Here is a 19,780-nt window from a genome sequence, read left to right as displayed (position 1 = left end):
CGATATGATATTACTTGAATTAAATCTTTTGATAGAAATAATTTTTGATTAAAAATATTATTTTTTTCTGATAAACATGGGGATAAAGATAAAAAGAAATATAATTTTAATAAAAAAATTATTTTGAATTTCTTATCAAGTGTTCTTATTAAGGGCATCCGTTACCCAGACTTTAAAAATAATATTAATATTTGTTAATTAATTGTTATTAAAAAAATAGGAGCAAGAGCATTGCGTGCTCTTTTTGAAAAACCAACCAATGAAAACTACATTTATTATATGATTAAAAAATTAATAAAATAATAATAATAAGGTGGTGAAGGAAGAGAGGACGAAGGGAAAAAAGAAAAGAAAAGAAAGCAGTGAAGGAGAGAAAGATGGGTAAGAAGGAAGTGGCGTTGTTGTTGTTTGAGATGCGAGCCTATTCCGGTAGAAAGGGAACCTTCTCTGTACTTCTTCTCTTTCTCCTCTTGATTCTAATTCTTCCCATCATTTAAAGTTTCTTCCTTCGTTCACACTTTCTCTTCTCTTCTCTTCTTCTTCTTTGTTCAAAGACTTCACCTTTTTGTTCTAAACAGAGAGAAAAACTCGTTTTCTATTAAGGGTCTTGTTTATTTTTTCGTGGTAATGCTCGAATCGGTTCCTCACTGCATTCTGGGTGATTTAGGGATCGGTTAGTTTTTGTGGGGGTCTCATTAGCATTTCAAAGTTTCGTGCTTTTTTGTTGCTGGGTGTTGTGGAGAGCGAGAGAAAGAGAGAGAGAGGTTCTCGTTCTTGGTTCGTGATATTTGAAACATTGTTGTTGTTCAGTGGTTATTTTGGATTTTTTTTCTATTTTCGGTGTAAATATTGTTTGATTGGTGAAATCTTAGATTCTCGTCGTTATAGTTGTCGCCTCCTCCTCCTTTGATATTATTTGATTCCCTGGAGGATTTGCAAAATTAAAAGAGGAAAAAAAAGGAAACTATTTTTAATTTGATTTTTTTTGTTAAAAAAAAAAACAATCACAGTCACCCCCTCTAATTTTATCGTGGGTTTTTTTTACCAATACTCTTCACTTGATTTGTTATTTTTAGACAATTTTAGTGATCAGTATTCTGGTGCCGAAGCATATATAGGATTTTACTTTTGCTTTTTTTGATTTTGTGAAAGAAAACCCCTATACCGAAAAAGGGGTAAGTAGAGTTTTTTTTTGTTTTTGTTTTGAGGCAGTGACTGAGTTCTTTGTTGGATCATTAAATCTTATATGGGAATACCTGATAGTTCACTATTAGATCTAATAGAAAAGGTAAGGTCTTGGGTTTCTTGGGGAGGAAGTGATTTGTGTTATTTGTCTGAGAAATTTGATATGCTCCATCATAGTGGCTGCAAAATGTGTTGTGAGTGCAATAGAAATCTTGGTGAAATGAATCAGCAGCAGAATTACAATTGCAAAAGCTGTGGCCGTTGGTTGTGTGGGAAATGCATCCGGGGTTGTGACCTGTCGAATCGTGAATCTGATAACACTGGAATTAAGGAAACCATTCGTTCAAGCAAGTTCTGTTCAGATGCCAATAGTAGGAGGATGTGTTTTGAGGGTCAGAAGAAGTGCAGTGAGAAAGTGCACCCTTCTGTCTCTCCACAAGAGAGTCCAAGACAAAGTCCTGAGCCACCTTCTCCATGCTTTAGTGTTGAGAGTGATAGACTCGGTTCTCCTCTCAATGCTGAACTGAATCAGGGAACTCACTTCGATAGCTGTTTCCACGATCTGGATTATGGATGTTATCCTTGTTCTGTGGTCAACAAGCGTGTGAACTCATCTTGTACTCACCCTTCTTCGGTATCTACTCATCCACCTACCTTCAGGTAATCATATTTTCATCATCATTACGGGAAGTTATATGTTTTTGGTTTGTATTTTTTGGAATTTCATTAGAAAGTTGTTGCGTATCTGATATCTTAACATAATGGTGTTCCATGTTCTATTACTATTACAATTGAAAGGGTAAATTTTCATTGTTATTTTAATTGATGATGAATATATGTTCTCACATATATGTTTTCTTATCCTTGAATTTCGAGAACAAAATGATCCTTTATAATTGTTTGAAAACTAAAAGTTACTTGCATAATTCAAGTAGTCCCTCTTCCTCAAAACTCCTTTGTAGTTGATATGTGTTGTGTATAAATGTAGGAGTGATGAAGAGGGGATGGAGGAATCTAGGAAGCTCCTTCTCAGCCCATCGTCACGTACATATTGTGATACTTATTCAGATATAGATTCAAGTAGCGTTAGTGCTAGACATGACACTTACAACTATAATTCTGTGGGGTCGAGTCCTTCAGATAGCCCTTCTAGGATTGGTTTTACTTCTAGTAGGGCTGGGCTTCCTGAACAGAAGGGGCAGGAGAAAGGCCACATCCCTCAGAATGATGGTCCCTTGGGTCAACAAAGTATGGCTGTTTTAAGAAAGCCTGAACAAGGGACTGAGGATGCATATACTACTGCTTATTTTTCTGACGACTTGTCTATTTTCCGGAACCAGAATGAGAATTCGCAGAGGCCATTGGATTTTGAAAACAGTGGTCATATTTGGTTCCCCCCACCGCCTGATGATGAGAACGATGATGCAGAAGGTAATTTCTTTGCATATGATGACGAGGATGATGATATTGGTGACTCAGGTGCCTTGTTCTCATCCAGTTGCAGTCTATCTAATATGTTTCCTGGAAAGGAGAAACATAATGACGAAAACAAGGAACCTTTAAAATCAGTCATCCAAGGGCATTTTAGAGCTCTTGTTTCACAGCTTTTACAGGGAGAGGGAATTAAAGTTGGTAAGGAAAATGATTCTGAGGACTGGCTTGACATAGTTGCAACAGTAGCGTGGCAGGCTGCTAACTTTGTGAGACCAGATACCAGCAAAGGTGGCAGTATGGATCCAGGTGATTATGTGAAGGTCAAATGTGTGGCATCTGGAAGCCCAAGTGAGAGGTAACATATCTTCCGAAATTTGCCTATATACCTTGTAAATCCCTGCCTTGTTCCTAGGCACTTCTATGTGATTCACCATTAAATTATGATTTTTGGTTTTGTAGCACCCTTGTCAAAGGAGTAGTTTGCACAAAAAATATTAAGCACAAGCGCATGACCTCTCAATACAGAAAGCCTAGACTACTCCTTTTAGGTGGAGCTCTGGAATATCAGAAAGTTCCAAATCAATTGGCTTCTTTTGATACATTGTTACAGCAGGTGCCTTCATGACTCACATAGGATTATGTGTCTTTCCGTTTCAGTTTTTTTTTTCTTTCTTCGAAAGAAATTCTCATTTGTAAATGCTGGCAGGAAAATGATCATCTGAAGATGATTATTTCGAAAATTGAGGCTCTTCGACCAAATGTTTTGCTGGTAGAAAAAAGTGTAGCTTCATGTGCGCAGGAATATTTGCTGGCAAAGGAAATCTCCTTGGTGTTGAATGTTAAAAGGCCTTTGCTGGAGCGTATAGCTCGGTGCACTGGCGCTCTTGTCACTCCATCAGTGGATTGTTTATCTAAAGCACGATTGGGGCACTGTGAGTTGTTCCGGTTAGACAGAATGATGGAAGATCATGAGACTACTCATCAGTTGAACAAAAAGCCAACCAAAACATTAATGTTTTTTGAAGGTTGTCCACGGCGGTTGGGTTGCACGGTATTCCTTTTTCTTTTTATTTTCTTCCATGTTTTTTTACATGTTTCTTTTTGTGTAAGGTATGGATATGGATGTGCAATGGTGCCTGTTTCTGATTTTGATTCTCATTATAGGTCTTGCTGAAGGGCACATGCCGTGAAGAACTAAAGAAAATTAAACATGTTGTGCAATATGCAGTTTTTGCAGCCTATCACTTATCTCTTGAGACTTCATTCCTTGCCGATGAGGGTGCTACCCTACCTAAAATGATAGTAAAAAACTCTACTGACATGCCAGAGAGTGCAACTGCTGACACTGATATTTCTATGATACCTAACTCCTTTTCTACAACCATGTGCCAATCAGAGGTTGACGATGCTTCTAGAGTGAAAGACTTTGCTGGCCTTGATTTAAAGCTTGAAAATTTGGGATCAGTGCCAGAGCATCTTGATGACCTTAGTTGTCATTCATATACAGGCACCATGGCAGGTTATAGAGCCGAGAGTGTACTCTCTGATTCATTCTATAATAATTTAACTTCTAATTTGACTGTAGAATCAGATTATTTACATCAGTGCAATGAATCAGACGGAGAGACTATATTTAGTACAAGAGACCTTTTGCAATCAGAATTGCAACAAGCCATGGTTCAAGACGAGAGGGAGTGTGGTGAAGTTGCTGACTCAAAAGACAAGCCTAATGAGGATGAGCTTTCTGGTGAATTCTTTTCTGCCACTGATGGTCATCAGAGCATATTGGTGTACTTTTCCAGTCATTGTGTATCAAAAGGAACTGTATGTGAACGTACTAGGTTGCTGCGCTTTAAATTTTATGGATCTTTTGATAAGCCTCTTGGGAGATATCTTCGTGATGATCTGTTTGATCAGGTAAGTTGTGTTTATTTTTGTGTTTTCTGGTACTAGTTATTTCTGAAGTGAAAGGACATGAATTGCTTTTTCCAGGCATGTTGCTGCCAGTCTTGTAAAGAGCCAGCAGAGGCTCACGTCCTATGTTTTACTCACCAGCAAGGAAATCTTACAATCAATGTTCGGTGCCTTCCCTCTGTGAAGTTACCAGGGGAAAGAGATGGCAAGATTTGGATGTGGCACCGGTGTCTGAGGTGTCCATTTGAGGATGGAGTTCCACCAGCAACTCAGAGAGTTGTTATGTCGAATGCTGCTTGGGGATTATCTTTTGGAAAGTTCTTGGAACTTAGCTTTTCAAACCATGCAACTGCAAATCGAGTTGCAACCTGTGGACATTCTTTGCAGAGGGATTGCCTCCGTTTCTATGGGTAAATCATCCAGACAAGGAATCACCAATCAATTTTTTGTTATGTAATTTGTGTTGGTTATCAATACTTGAAAGGTAACAAACAACCTTATGTGTAACAGGTTTGGGAGCATGGTTGCTTTCTTCCGGTATTCCCCTATTGATATTCTTTCTGTCCATCTACCTCCATCTGTGTTGGAATTTGGCCACATCCAAGAGGAGTGGATTATAAAGGAGGCAGGAGAGGTGATATAAAAAAGCTACAATATTTTCTTTGCTATTTTAAATGTAGTTCTGAACAATATATATATATATATATATACATACATATATGTATGTATGTATGTATGTATATTCTAGAGTAATTGTAAATTTTAGTTTATCTGCTCCTTGGTATAAAAAATTAACTTCACTTTCCTTATTCTTTTGTGCAGCTTTTTATTAAAGTGGAAACCTTGTATGTGGAGATATCTAACGTGCTTGAACGGCTGGAAACAAAGATTGTGTCTCCTGGTATTGGAAATGAGTCGGCGGATACATGTGACATTCAAAACTACATACTGGATCTGAAAGATATGCTTCAAAGAGAAAGAACTGATTATCATGTAAGCAAGCTAGTGTATATATGCTGTCTATGTAATGTATCATTGTTGCCTTATGGTACTTGGTTTTGTAGAACCTTGTCAGGTTCAAGTGTTTTTATGTGTGCTTTACTGATGAATATACTTTAATACTTGTATCTAATTTCCTGTCCCCCCTCCTTTTCTTATGCATGTGTATGTAGTGTTTGCTACAGTCAGGCTCAGTGGCCACACAACCAGGGATGATGACATTAGACATTCTGGAACTAAATCGGTTGAGGCGTTCTCTTCTTATTGGTTCACATGTTTGGGATCACCGACTATTCTCATTGGACTCTCTCATTAAAAGAAGTTTTAGCTCCAAGGTTAAACAAGAAAATGAATTATGTGCAGATGTTAAAGAGTTAAGAGTTGACTCACTTCACAAGGAGCAGAATTTTGATTGTGGACTTGAGCAAAATAATACTCGCCTTTCAAAATTGCATGAATCTCATGAGAGTCATATGCTTGCAGAGCCAGATGACACACTTGAACCTTGTGCTTCGGGATCATTTACATGTTATCTTGAGGGAGAGAAAGTACATTCAGATGGTGAACTTAACAGAACATTATCCGAGTGTTTCCCATCAAATGAGTCCAATCTTTCTGAGAGAATAGATTCTGCATGGACTGGAACTGATCAACCTCAAGCTAATGCCGTCCCAGCTGGAAGTATTCAGCGGCCGAATCAACATGATAGTCCTCCTTTTAGAAGGGTGTCACAACCAGTGAGAGTTCATTCTTTTGATTCAGCAGTAAGAGTTCAGGAAAGAATCAGAAAAATCTTGCCCTCATCTTTACATTTATCGACACTTAGATCTTTTCATGCTTCTGGAGATTACGGGAATATGGTTAGAGACCCCCTCTCTAACATATTGCGGTCTTACTTTCAAATGTTGCCATGGGAGACTCAGAAACTAAATCTGATTCTGAGCTCCACACCATCATTCATTTCCTCTGTGTCAGGCATAGCTGAAGGTGCTCGATTGCTACTTTCCCAAACATATCATGGTGATAGAGTTATTGCGGTCTATGACAATGATTACTCTAGCATAATATCCTATGCCCTTAGTTCCAAGGAATATGAAGATTGGGTGTCTGGTAAGTCAGATATGCAAGAGAGTAGGATTGCTCGTGAGAGAAGCAAAGAAGATTTAGCTACTTCTGGCTTTTCTGCATGGGGTAGTCTGGACTTGGATTATATCAATTATGGTAGTTATGGGTCTGAAGATGTTCCATCTTCTGTTGGTTCTCTTCTCAGGGACTCCAAAAAATCTTTACACTTGCAAATTTCCTTTGGTGATGATTCTGTGGGAGCTGGAGGTAAAGTGAATTTTTCTGTCACTTGCTATTTTGCACAGCAGTTTGAATCACTTAGAAAAAAATGCTGCCCCAATGAGGTTGATTTTGTGCGATCCATGAGCCGTTGCCGGAGATGGAGTGCACAAGGAGGGAAAAGTAATGTATATTTCGCTAAATCATTGGACGAGAGGTTTATTATTAAACAAGTGACAAAGACAGAATTGGAGTCCTTTGAAAAATTTGCACCTCAGTATTTCAAATACCTGATGGATGCCCTCAACTCAGGAGGGCCAACTTGTCTTGCCAAAATTCTTGGTATTTATCAGGTGAGAACTGAGAACTCAAGTCTTTATTTGACATTTTGTATACAGGCGCCAGACTGGTGTATAAATGTAAATTTTATGTTTACAATGTTTCTTGTTTTGGTGGCAGGTCACTGTCAAATACCCAAAAGGTGGCAAGGAAACAAAAATAGATCTGATGGTAATGGAGAATCTCTTTTACAAGAGAAACATATCCAGGGTATATGATCTCAAGGGCTCAGAAAGATCCAGGTATAATCCAGACACAACCGGGACAAACAAAGTGATGCTAGACATGAATTTGTTAGAAACATTGAGAACAAAACCCATATTTCTTGGGAGTAGGGCTAAGAGAAGACTGGAAAGAGCTGTATGGAATGACACATCCTTTTTGGCGGTAAGCTTTATTTTGGCTTCTAAACAACCTTAAATGGCTAAAGGTTACATCTAGCATTTTTAAATTAAGTTATACAGAATTATAATTTGCTTAGCACTTAGCTGTATCCATAAGTTATGCCTAAGTGTCCATGGTATCTCTTGAGGCTTGTTTATTATGTTAATCATGTGGCTTCTATAAAATGATCTCTTGACAAATTTCCCTTGAACCATGCATGCAAACAATGATTTCACTTTATGACAAATGTTTTAACTAGCCATTTCTTGGTCTTACCACTTACTTAAGTGTAGCAATTGCCTCTATTGCAAGGTTGTTACTTGTTACTTACTTTCTACAACATTTTTGGTTCTTCAGTCTGTTTATGTGATGGACTATTCTTTGCTGGTTGGGGTGGACGATGATAGCAAAGAACTGGTTTTGGGGATCATTGATTTCATGAGACAATACACATGGGACAAGCATTTAGAGACATGGGTGAAGGCATCAGGGATACTTGGGGGTCCAAAAAATGCTGCTCCCACAATAGTTTCTCCTAAGCAATACAAGAAAAGATTCAGGAAGGCCATGACTACATACTTTCTCACCTTACCTGATCAATGGTCATCCTGAAAATGTATAATCATATATTTTTTTTCCAAACAACACACAACAAGGGCAGAGGCAGTGGTCAAATGTACATGTTAGCCATGTATCCATATTCGATACTAAGTTGTTGTTTTGGATACACCTTGCTGTACTTTTTTTTTTCTTTCCCAATCTATTGTTCTAACTTAGAATATTACAATAATTTGAGAAATGAATATTTTGATATGTTCATAATGATTAATTACTGCTAACTTGTTTTCTTTGCCTCATCAGCTTGCCTCCAAATCAAAATGGTATGTTGGAATTATGTTAAATTCTTTGGAACCTTTGTACGTTTCTTTGTAAATTAGAATGCACGTTTAATGTAAAATATTAGGTAAAATGGCTATTGAACTGGCTTTGTAAAATAGAAAATGGGATTGGTGTATAATATAACAGGCTAATGATAGCAATAAAACTGATGAGAGGGAGAGGCATTACTATTAGTATTATTCTTAAAATAATTGTGAACTGAATTGAACCACGTCATGCTAAACTATATTTTAACCCTAATTAATTGTCGCAGGTATATATAACAGCTAACACGAGGCAGATTAGGAAACTTGTGTTATTCATGTTTGAACTTTTAAACAAACTGGTTTTGAAGTTGAAAAAAAGTGTTTTTAAAGAGAGTTTGACTAAAAACTTGTTATGTTTAGATTTCTGTTCAAAATGCGGTGTAAATTTTTAAAGATAAATCTAATGGTTTACAAACACAGTTTTGCAAAAGAAAGGATCTGAATGTTTTTGTAAATCTCATTTTGTTCCAAAAGTATGTTTGTAACAATAAAGCAAACATAAACATGCACTTAAAAAGCCAAGTGAATGTATGTTCATTTTTAAATTTTGATCAATCAAGGCTATAATGTACTTAAAAGTAAATTAATAATGAATGTACTTTTAAACAATCATATGAATAAAACTATTAAAAAATTGGACGTGGTGGTTTCTGCTCAAATAAATCTTCATCTTTGGCACTACATTTTATTTATTTATTGCTTCTGGTACTTCATTTTTATTCATCTCATTTTGAATGAAGCTATGAATTTTACGGGTCTCACTAAATTATTTGAATTTTTTATTTTACAGAAATCACATAAAATTCACTTAATAATAAAATAGCATTATCATGGTGTCACAAAGATTATATTAAAAAATATAATTTGAAATAATTGACCATTTACGTTAAGTGCCTGTTTAGAGGTGGAAATAACATTAGAAGAATTATCATGATTAAAAGTTCCTATAAAGAAACAAATGCAATAATAATAGTTACAATATTTTTTGAAATAAATTAAATTAAACTGAGATACATTTTGAGCTTTGTGAATGGCTAATTATTAGCGTGCCTTTTGATTGGGCCTAAGATGGTGTTCTTTGAATGAATGATTTAATATTGCTGCTGCTGACGGAAGCTTGAGTTTCCGAGAATTCAATGGCTGTGCACTTTTTTTGCACATGCTTTGATAGGAAAGTGAGATGAAATTCTCTTGATAAGAGATCTTCGACTTTTCTTTTCTACATGTGCAGGCCACGTTCAGAGAGCTTACTAAATTGACTTCACATGTAGTCGTACATTTTGGACAATATTTTTGGATACGAAGAAAATGAGATATTTGTAAGACAAAAATAGTAACAAAATGAATAGTATTATAATGTGTTTGATTTGATGGTAAAATATATTGTGGTGAGTGTAAAATCATGATAAGCGCATCACCATAAAAGTAACTGACTTTTATTCGTTGCTTTTGAAAATTATTGTGAGTTGAACTTACTATCAATCCAAACATACATTTTGTCAGAAAATAATTTTTCAGCAAGATATAAAATAATTACATACGAAAATGTGAGATTTAATGTTAAGTTAAACTACCAACCACCTTGTGACATGTGTATGAAATATTGAAAGGTGATTCTTATACTACACATTGATAGCATGCCATTTAAAAACATTATATTTTAAATGTTATGACTTAAATTATGGTAGCATGACATTTTAAAAAACCTTAATATTTTTAGCAGGCTTAGCTAATGAATCAACCACTATGTTATAATTTCTTAAAAAGAATGTCAAGAGCAACTTCAAAACCAATCATAACATGAAAAAATTAAACAAATAATAATATAACGAACAAATATAATAATTTAAAGCAAGAATACATAGTCAACCTTCAATTTCAACATTAATCCATATTAATGACTTTTTTTTTATTTGTAACCAAAAAACTACATTCAGCAAAAAAAAGTAACAAAAAACTATAACGCGGCCAAGGGAGGTTGGCTCTCCTAATCATTTTCCTTCCATGACAAACACACATAACTTGAGTTCTAATTCAAGAATATTCTATTATGACTACTGCTTAACTTAAGGACTTGTCTTGGCCTTGGATTGGGTGACAACATTGATCCCTTCACCACAAAGTTTCTCCATCCAAAACAAAAAAGAATGCAGTAGTTCGATTACAAGGAAGAAAAAGCATGTTTCTTTGTTCTCCATCTGAAATATTTAAGACATTTAATTTGTTTAGGTAAAAGCTTTTAGAAACAAAATTAACTAACTAAAATATTTCTTGTCATATGATTAACTTTTTTTTTCTTTTTGTTTTACCTTTAAAATATTAATCTTTTCTTTGCTACTGTACGACTTGGAATGATTTAGGTTGTGTTTGGACACCTATTTCACCAGCGTTGAGGTAACATGCAAACACAATCTTAATTTGCTGAACCAACAAGTCTACAACTTAGATTTTGGGCCAACTTGGTTAAAAACAAAAATTGTTGTAGGATTCAGTTTTGAGCATGATGTATGAATGTGCCCTTGTGATAAATTAAATGCATTACATCTAGGTCACACATTCATATAATGTGCCCAAGCAAGCCTCTTTATGGGTGCATGAGGGATGATCTTTTTTTTTTTTTTTTTTTCCATTTTTGTTAGATAATTGCTAGAAGACTTTAAATTGGTGTGTTTCACAGCAAAAACAAGTTGCAATTCTTGCACTAGTAACAATGAATAACCAAGTTCACAATGCTTCACCATATTGAACAAATAAAGAAAACTTTCGAAATGGAAAGGATAAGATCCAAAAGAATAATTTGTCTATGAACTTGAGAATAGCATTCATTGGGTCCTATTATAAAGGCAAGTACATATTCTTATTGGGTTATGTTCAACCATGTGCACTGCCAAATAGATGTAGGTGCAAGTTGGTAAAAAATATTCAATTCTTCTCTACATTCTCTTTAATTATGTGAAGTTTTGTTACACAGTCAATACAAACTAAATTGAGTAATCAAGAATTGATGAAGATGTTATTTTGTTAACGAGAAGAAAGATGGCAAGCTCATTTATTAGGACGAGAAATAGATTCATTGAATTGACCTGTTCTAGGAGTTAATAGTTCTCTCCAATGGGTGAAGAAAGCATAGATTAAAAATTGTCATCAATGGTTGGAGGACGCACCATGGAAGGAGATGAAAAGGCAAATGAGAAGAGAAAATACACAAATAGCAAGTAGAGAAGATTGTCGCTTTAAAACTTACCCCATGTTAAGACACACTCTTAGAGAAGAATAAGAGAAAAATAAATGTTTGTATTTGGTCATATGTACGAAACAACTATTTATAGTTTTAGAATATTGAATCGACTATTATTTTAACAGCCTAACTAATTCATATGATATTTAAGAGCTAAGCTAATTGACCAAAAAACTTAATAGAATTTTGAGTTGGGTAGCTGCAATAGGCAGTTGGTAAAAATACTTCATTTAAGTTTTGTTAAATAACATTTTAAATTTAATCTATTAATTTTGTTCACTTTATTATGCTTGTAGACTGATTCCACAATTTAGGAATGATAATTTAAACAAAGTTTATTGTTCAAACTATATTAAATTTAATCAAAATCTCCATCTGCACTCTCGAGACCCACCTCCTCTTCATCCGAATTTCTGTCTTGTATAGTATGTTCATCGATCATAGTAGATTGAACATTCACCTATGTTCATCTACTAGTAATTTACCATTTTTTTCCTTGTTCTATTTTTGCTACTAATTATAATTGGAGCTTCAAAACTATTTGGTAATCATAAACACCTGAGAGAACTCTTAAGAGAAAAGTAGAAAGTTAATATCAAGTCATCCTCAAAATATGTACACATCATCACTCTAGGAGTAATGCTACATATACAATACATAGATTTACAATTAGTCACAACAGGTGTCTGCTAAAAAAGAGCAACTACTAGTTCTTACTAAATATATATTCTTCTGTTCTATGAAAACTAATATACAGACACCTATAAAATTGTAACCAGTTGAAATTCTAAGCATTGTTCAAATAACATAACTCTTATTCAACTATGTGTAAGCAAAGCTCCTTTGGTTTGTGAGATATTCATATTCCCCAAGCTAACAGCAACACAGTGGATTCAATATTCGGCTTCATGGTTAATGTAATGAAAGTGGTTATGAAGCCACAGCTACTTCAATTCCTCCTTCGTTGATTGGCATAAAACTCACCCTTTTCTGCAAGAATTTTGATTCAACGCAAAAAAATTAGTCTTTATAAACAGGATTTTGTGATACAATATTGTAAAAAATAGTCATATGGACACACATAATATTCATACTCAAATAAAATAAAAATCTCAGTCCCTCTAATTTTTTTTTGAAGTCAATATGCATTATGCAAACTTCGTGCAACTATATCTTATGCAGAACCAACAAATTGAAATGAACATAACATGTAATATTTCAGATCTCAATACTCTTTTTCGGTTGCAGGGTAACTTAATTTCTCACGGGGGTCACATGCAGAGTATGTTAATGTATTGAAATCTTTCGGTTGTTGCATACTATTAATAAATAAGAATGATGATGTATAAAAAAAAAAATAAGAATGATATTTATATAAGTGTACACTTTTTATTTTCATCTTATTTTCTTTTTATATCACATCATCTATCAAATATTAAAGTTTTCTCTTATCTCATTTTTCAACTCCTACAATTTAAAAAAGCGTGTGCCAGACAACATTAATTATTGTTTAAGCATTCTTTCGGCCCCATTATTCTTGAGACGCTTCTCAGCCATTAATATTAGTTTGTTCATCATTTTTTTTTTTGTATTTTGGCGAAACTCAATTAAAAAAGGTTTTAAAGGCATAAATTTTGGTAGAACTCTTAAAGAAAACCTTAACATGTTTTTTTTTTTTTTTTCTGAATAAAACCTTAATATGGTTGTTCAAATATACCACCTCCGGAAATTTCTAATATCATTTTCCTAACAGATATTTTAGGAAGAGAAAATAATGACAAATTTCAAAACATAAGGTGGTTGATATCTGGCCTTTGAATCTTCAAATACACTCACATTCAAGGTAAAAATAATTAAGCTAAATGTCTCCTCTTCTTAAATCTACTTCACTATGAAATCTATCAAACTAAAGTAAAAGTTAATTTTTTCTTAAAAAAAGTTCAACAATAGGAGGAATAGCGTCATGAAATTTTTTAAAATTTCACATATTTTATACGACACAATTGTTAAATGCAACATAACTCTGTCACCAAATTCCAACGAATTCCTTAGACTGGTTTAAAAGAGCAAGTTTTTGTATAAATCCAAAAGAGGATTCTAATAATTAACATTAATAGAAAAAGAACCAGTTAACATTAAAACTCACGTTTAAAGATTAAACAATCGACAAAACCATGCCATGAAAACAAACTTCACATACCTTTGTACTCTCCTTAACACTTTGTTGGTCCAACACCACCATCTTTTCACCATTTTCCTTAGTTCCACCCTCATTTTCTCTGCTTCCATTGGCCTTATAAAGGTTCATGATCCTCTCAGCAGCCTCAGCCTCATCCTTGCAACCTTGAATCAATTTCTCCACTTCTGCTTTTGGAAGCCTCATTTTCAACCTCACACCACCACCATTATTACTATTCTCCTTATTATCGGTGTTGCTGCTTTGTTTCATGATTGAAAGATCAGAGGCAGACCTTCTAGTGAGCACAAGGCTCTCTAGGCGATCCTTGGCACTCATGTTGATGCCGGAACGAACCCTTCGCGGCGTCGTCTCCTTCGGAAGCTCCACAAGAAAATACAGCCTCTTAGGCTGCAAATCCTTGTGTGCTTCCAATGGCTTTGCTCTCACGCCATAGTGTTTAACCGCCTCAGAATCTAGCAAAACAAGACCAGGGTGATCCTTAAGCACTTCCCCAACTTTCACTGGTGTCTTCAATTTGAATGTCTCACCATCAATTTTCATAACCTTTGTGGTTTTCTTCGCACCAAATGTGTTACCCATTATAGCTAGCACCCCAATTGAACAAAATTTCTCTTTGGCCTTTTAGTTTTGTGAGGTTGAGGCACTATAGGGTATAGAGAATCAATGTCACTTTGTGATAAAATGAAACAGATTTTAATTATTCCTCACAAAAAACCAAAGGGGTTAATGCTCACACACTTGAAATGAAAGAGTTCAAGATAAATACGTGGTTTAATAGTTATAGTTGTTCCTGAAATTGGGGTCCTTGGTCAACAAAGAAGGCATGCATTAGATAAAAAAAAAAAGACAATTTTTTTAACGAATAGGCCAGAAGAGAAAACATTAAACTACGTATCATTTCGCTTTCAAGAGGACATAAAATATAAAATATAATATAACCAACGACTCTATTTGTCTCTTAAAAAGACCATAAGCTATAAGTTCAATTTTGTCAACAACCGTGCTTTAGTCTTCACACGAGGCCAAAATTATAAAACTTTCATAAATTGGACTTTGTGTGTTTTTTAAAGATAATTTTGTGTTTTTTTTTGGATATCTTCGAAGACTTGACAAACGATAATCGCGGCGTGGATTGAAGGGTTCGTGAAATTTCAAAGGCATAGCAATTTGTTGCATGTGAAGAAGAGATTTGTTCTGACTTTAGTTTGTTTGCACATGTGGAACTAGTACTTGAATTTAATCATTCAGGGATTTTTTTTTCCTAGGACTATAATTGAAGATTGGTTCCAGTTTAATTGAAACGTTTTAATATATTCCCATTTCACCAAAAAAAAAAAAAATAGAAAAGTTTTAAGGCATAGCAATTTATTTCCAACTTCCATTAAACTAACTGGAGTTTCTTTTGGTTATGTTTTATCTTCGTCAAAGTGAACAAAGGTGGGAATACTTGCAATAAATAAATAAACAGAATAAATATTTGGGAATTGAACACATACTAAAGGCCAAAATTGAAGTCCATGCATATACTCGGCTCATCAAATTAGAAGACCTTGTCCTTTCAATAATGAAATTGGACAAAATGGTGAATTGCTCATTGTACTTAAGAAAGCATCTTTCGTATGTCGTAGGGTACGATGATACGGTCTAAACATCCAGAAGCCCTTCAAAATTGTACTAAGAATCCCCATCAAGTTGTGTGGTGGGTTGCCTGGTCCTAGGGAAATTGTATTGTTGTTTAATTAATGCGAAGATAATAACATCACTGAATAAATTATGATAGATTTAAATTAAAATTACTATTAAATAATGTAGTTCTACATCATTTTAATTTTTGTTATTTTTTGGGGTAATTAATACTAGTTATTTGATAACTGAATTTTATATATCACACTATTATTCTATATTAATAGCATATATTATATCATTACTTTTTGAGTATACTGTACTCCTTAATATAGCAAGTGTTAGTTATTTGAATTCATAATTTTACTAAATCCTTATTTTACAAAAATGTTCATCTATTTTTTAACTGCATTTTTCACTCTTGTTTGTACCATTTTTTTTAAAAAATAAATGACCCTTTGCAAGGTTAACTAGGAACCAAGTAAGAAGTTTGCAAAATCAATTATTAAAATATATAACTAATGCTTATAATGTCAGAAACTAAAATAGAGGTTTACTTATTGTTTTTCATTTATAGTTGAATTATAGTTTATCAAAATTATGAACCCAAAGGTTAATTTGCTGCAATTAAAATCAAATATTCGGTTGAAACTTTATAAGTTGAAGAAATCATAAGACTATCTATCTATTTATAAGGTCCTTACTCATGAGTAATCCAAGCTTCAGTCCTGGGTTTTGTTAGGACGCATGCACCTGCAGAAGCGGTTCCATCTTTCCTAGTCTCCATCTTTTCTCAAACATTCCATCCTGTGTTGTTCAATTGATTATGAATGAAATGATATATAAGTGGTTTCTGGAGAAAAAAAATCTATCTATTTATAATGATTTAAATATGTCTGAAATTCGTAATAATATATATTTGATTTTTATTTTGTGTTGCTGGTAAAATTTTGTTGTTATTTTGAGTCATGATATATTAAAAGTTTTACTCTGAATTCACTAGTTAAGTGATGATATGATATAATCTCAACGATTCTTTCAATATATATTGATAGTTGGGATGATGTACATTATCACTACTATACTATCGCTTAACTAATAAAGACACAAAATAACATATATTAAAAACTCAAAACAACGAAAAAATTTATCAGAATCTTAAAACAAAGATCAAATATATATCATAAACCTAAAAATTATTTAAGTCATTTGTAATTTACATGAAGGTAACATTTTCATATAAATAAAATTTAACAAAACAATTTCACCAATTACCACATCAAACTTTCAGCTTAATTATCATCATTCTACCGTTTAAAATAAACCTTCACAATAAGTCTACTTTATCTTTCATTAATCTTAATTAATGAATGTATCATCTTTCCTAACCTATATTTCTCATTAATCTTTATAACTTTCTCAATATCTCAATAAATTTATATCAAACCTTTTGTATGACGTCAAGAGTTTATAATAACTCATACAATATGTTCAATTAATTGAATTAATTAAACTTCCTTATTATTATACACATTTAAATTGAGAATGGAAATCTTATATGCAAGATATGTTTAAATTTTCATTAAAAAAATATAAAATACAAAATATTTCTTAATATCAAACTAAAAAAACCAAAAATATTTACAATTTATACAATCATCAATGATGATGATAATGAAAGGCAAAAATAAAAAAGTATCAATGATCAATGACAAATGCATACTAGGATACACAAGAATTAACATTATCAATTATAGAAAATCATTCAATTGTCTAAGCAATTTGAAAATAAGTTAATTCATTCAATTAAACAAACAACTCAAGATCCTATAAAAAAGAATCAATCTTAATTCAAAGTTAGAAGAAAAAAAATTCAAAAGAAAAATAAATTAGGATTCAAACATGTACAAATAAAGACAAATTATTTTAACAAAAAACAAATACAAACAAGGATTCTGTTTATTAAAAAGGAACATTTTTATTTTTAAACTATAATATCATGCTATAATTATCTCGCATTAATTTAAACCAATAATTCTTTGACATAACATAAACACTTTAGTTCCTTAAAAAACATAAACACTTCAGCAAAATTTATTCTAAAACATTTACTATGATTGATATTAGGCCTAATAGTAATTTTGATTCCAACTTTTTAATTTTTGACAAATTTTACCATCATTTTTTTAATTTAGCATATTTTATCTCCAATTTTAAAGAAACTTGCAAATTTTATCCTCTATCATTTATCTATTAATAAGTATAAAAGTTAAGAATAAAATTTTCCAAAAAGATAAAAAATTAGGGGTAAAATTCTTCAAAAAATTTAAAAATTTAAGGGTAAAATTTACAAAAATAAAAATAAAAATAAATCTGGAATAAAAAGTGCAATTATGTTGGTAGTAAAATAAAAAATGATAAAGTTCGTAAGATTCTTAAAAGTTGAAAATAAAATTCACCAAAAAATAAAAAATTGGATGTAAAAAATATAATTAAGCCTTGATTATATATATATGTATATATATCTTAACAATATAACATATTCATGCAATGCAACACACGGGTTTTTATCTGGTTGATAAATTATACTAATGTCCAAAAAAGTATACTAAGGTCCGACAAAATTCATTTAAAGTGCAAGCATTTTCCTTTTAGTTTATATTTTTTAAAAATTCTACCAACATTTGTTTTCCTTAGTTTCCTATGTTCATACCAAGCATATGTTTTTCAAGAACAAATTTCTTTGTCGATACACTTTAAATCATAAATTTTTTATAGTATTCAATTAGTGGAGACTTTAGGAGTTTAACAAATTTCGTAGAGGTACTAATATACTCGTAGTGTGTTTTTGTCATGATTTACTTATTGAGAGGATTGTTAAGTTCACCAACTCCCATGTTACTTTACACAACTACCTTGGGTATGGAATTTTTAGAGTGACGCCAACCACAATAATTACATTTTTTAAAGAATTGAATTTGAGTAGCACCGCACTAACACAATTGACTGGTCGGTAAAGTTTAACTATGAAAGAAAAAACTATAGTATTTCTCTTTTGCAACCATGTCATGAATTTCCCAAACTAGATACATGGGTTCCAACCATTTGAGTATTTGACATTAGTCACGTTCATTAATTTCCTCATTAAGGTAGCTTTTGTAACTTGTCAATAGCTTTTCAGCCAATGAATTACCGGTATTTCAATTTACTTCACCTATCCGTATCCGATTGATAAAGTATATATAACTCCATAAAAATATGTATGATATAGAAAAATGAAAGCATTTTTCATTAATGAATCAAAGACAGAAATTGTTATCTTTATATATGATTTTAAGAAAGAAATGAAATTGATAGTTTTATTCCTGAAACTTATAAAGATAATGATTTATAATTATTATTTTTTTTTTTATAGCGTATAAGAAATATGTTCTTAATTTGAATTTACAGAGTTACATTTTATGTATTATGTTTTATGAATTTTTATACATACGTATCTAATATCTTCCTATCCACGTATCATATCCGCTAAAATACATTTTTTATTTTTATAAATATCGAAAAGTTTAAAATTTGTTTTTATAAAAATTTTGATATGTTTTTTGCTTTTTAAAATTGAAATGTGTTGTTTTTTTTTTTTTTTTCTGAGAGTCAGGTTTGGACAAATCTGAACTTACAAGATATTTTTGTAAATATTTTTTTTCGTCCCTATAAATATTGAAATATTCAGAATCCATCTTTGTAATATTTTGAGTCTTTTTTTTGTTCTCAAAAAATTGAAATTTGTTACTTTTTAGCTTGGACGTAGATTCGAGTATTTGAACCTACATGTCACTCTTTTGATTTCATTGATGACTATGGGAGTGAATGATTTCTGAGTTAAAAATCATCACAAAATATAGAAAAAAATTCATAAATTTGTAAATCTCTCTTCCCTAACCTCCTTCTTTCCTATCTTTCTTCATCTTCTTCGTCCACCAAGCTAATCCAAGAGAGAGGTGAATTCGAAAGTCAAGTTGTTGAATTTGTCAGTAACATTTGATTTCGATAGAACATTGGAATTGATATTTGTAACGTTGAGTTTGAAAGTAAAGGTGTTAGGTTTTCGAAAGGAAGGGAAATTCAAAGAAGAAGAAGATGACAGGGTTAATAAGGTGGTGTTGGTCATTGCAGTTGAACATAACACTTAAAAAAAAACCAAAAAATTTGTTTATTTAAATTTGAAGAAGATGAAGAAAGTTAGGGAAGAAGAAG

General features: G+C 32.6%; 2 protein-coding genes across 2 annotated transcripts; one reads left to right on the top strand and one right to left on the bottom strand.

The window, feature by feature from the left end:
• The first annotated feature begins 310 nt into the window (after window positions 1-310).
• Window positions 311-8,352, top strand: LOC100776916 (putative 1-phosphatidylinositol-3-phosphate 5-kinase FAB1C). The gene is made up of 11 exons (XM_014772659.3): window positions 311-1,845; window positions 2,174-2,974; window positions 3,079-3,232; window positions 3,326-3,670; window positions 3,784-4,536; window positions 4,612-4,943; window positions 5,044-5,167; window positions 5,356-5,526; window positions 5,706-7,169; window positions 7,276-7,542; window positions 7,897-8,352. Exons 1-11 carry the CDS (start codon window positions 1,247-1,249, stop codon window positions 8,149-8,151), a joined length of 5,265 nt encoding a protein of 1,754 aa, XP_014628145.1. The 5' UTR covers window positions 311-1,246; the 3' UTR covers window positions 8,152-8,352.
• Window positions 8,353-12,273: 3,921 nt separating this feature from the next.
• Window positions 12,274-14,689, bottom strand: LOC100819128 (uncharacterized protein At1g66480). The gene is made up of 2 exons (XM_003555857.4): window positions 13,904-14,689; window positions 12,274-12,693 (listed from the first exon to the last, which is right to left on the bottom strand). Exons 1-2 carry the CDS (start codon window positions 14,480-14,482, stop codon window positions 12,634-12,636), a joined length of 639 nt encoding a protein of 212 aa, XP_003555905.1. The 5' UTR covers window positions 14,483-14,689; the 3' UTR covers window positions 12,274-12,633.
• Between the last annotated feature and the right edge of the window lie 5,091 nt (window positions 14,690-19,780).

This window comes from Glycine max, chromosome 20, assembly GCF_000004515.6.
Source record: "Glycine max cultivar Williams 82 chromosome 20, Glycine_max_v4.0, whole genome shotgun sequence".
Classification (NCBI taxonomy): domain Eukaryota; kingdom Viridiplantae; phylum Streptophyta; class Magnoliopsida; order Fabales; family Fabaceae; genus Glycine; species Glycine max.
This window is presented reverse-complemented; position numbering and strand designations above follow the sequence as displayed.

Coding starts and splice junctions, on each gene's coding strand:
- LOC100776916 (XM_014772659.3), top strand. CDS start 1,247: ATGGGAATACCTGATAGTTCACTATTAGATCTAATAGAAAAGGTAAGG. Junction 3,671..3,783: donor CACGGCGGTTGGGTTGCACG/GTATTCCTTTTT, acceptor TTCTCATTATAG/GTCTTGCTGAAGGGCACATG. Junction 5,527..5,705: donor GAGAAAGAACTGATTATCAT/GTAAGCAAGCTA, acceptor ATGTGTATGTAG/TGTTTGCTACAGTCAGGCTC.
- LOC100819128 (XM_003555857.4), bottom strand. CDS start 14,482: ATGGGTAACACATTTGGTGCGAAGAAAACCACAAAGGTTATGAAAATT. Junction 12,694..13,903: donor GTGTTAAGGAGAGTACAAAG/GTATGTGAAGTT, acceptor AAATTCTTGCAG/AAAAGGGTGAGTTTTATGCC.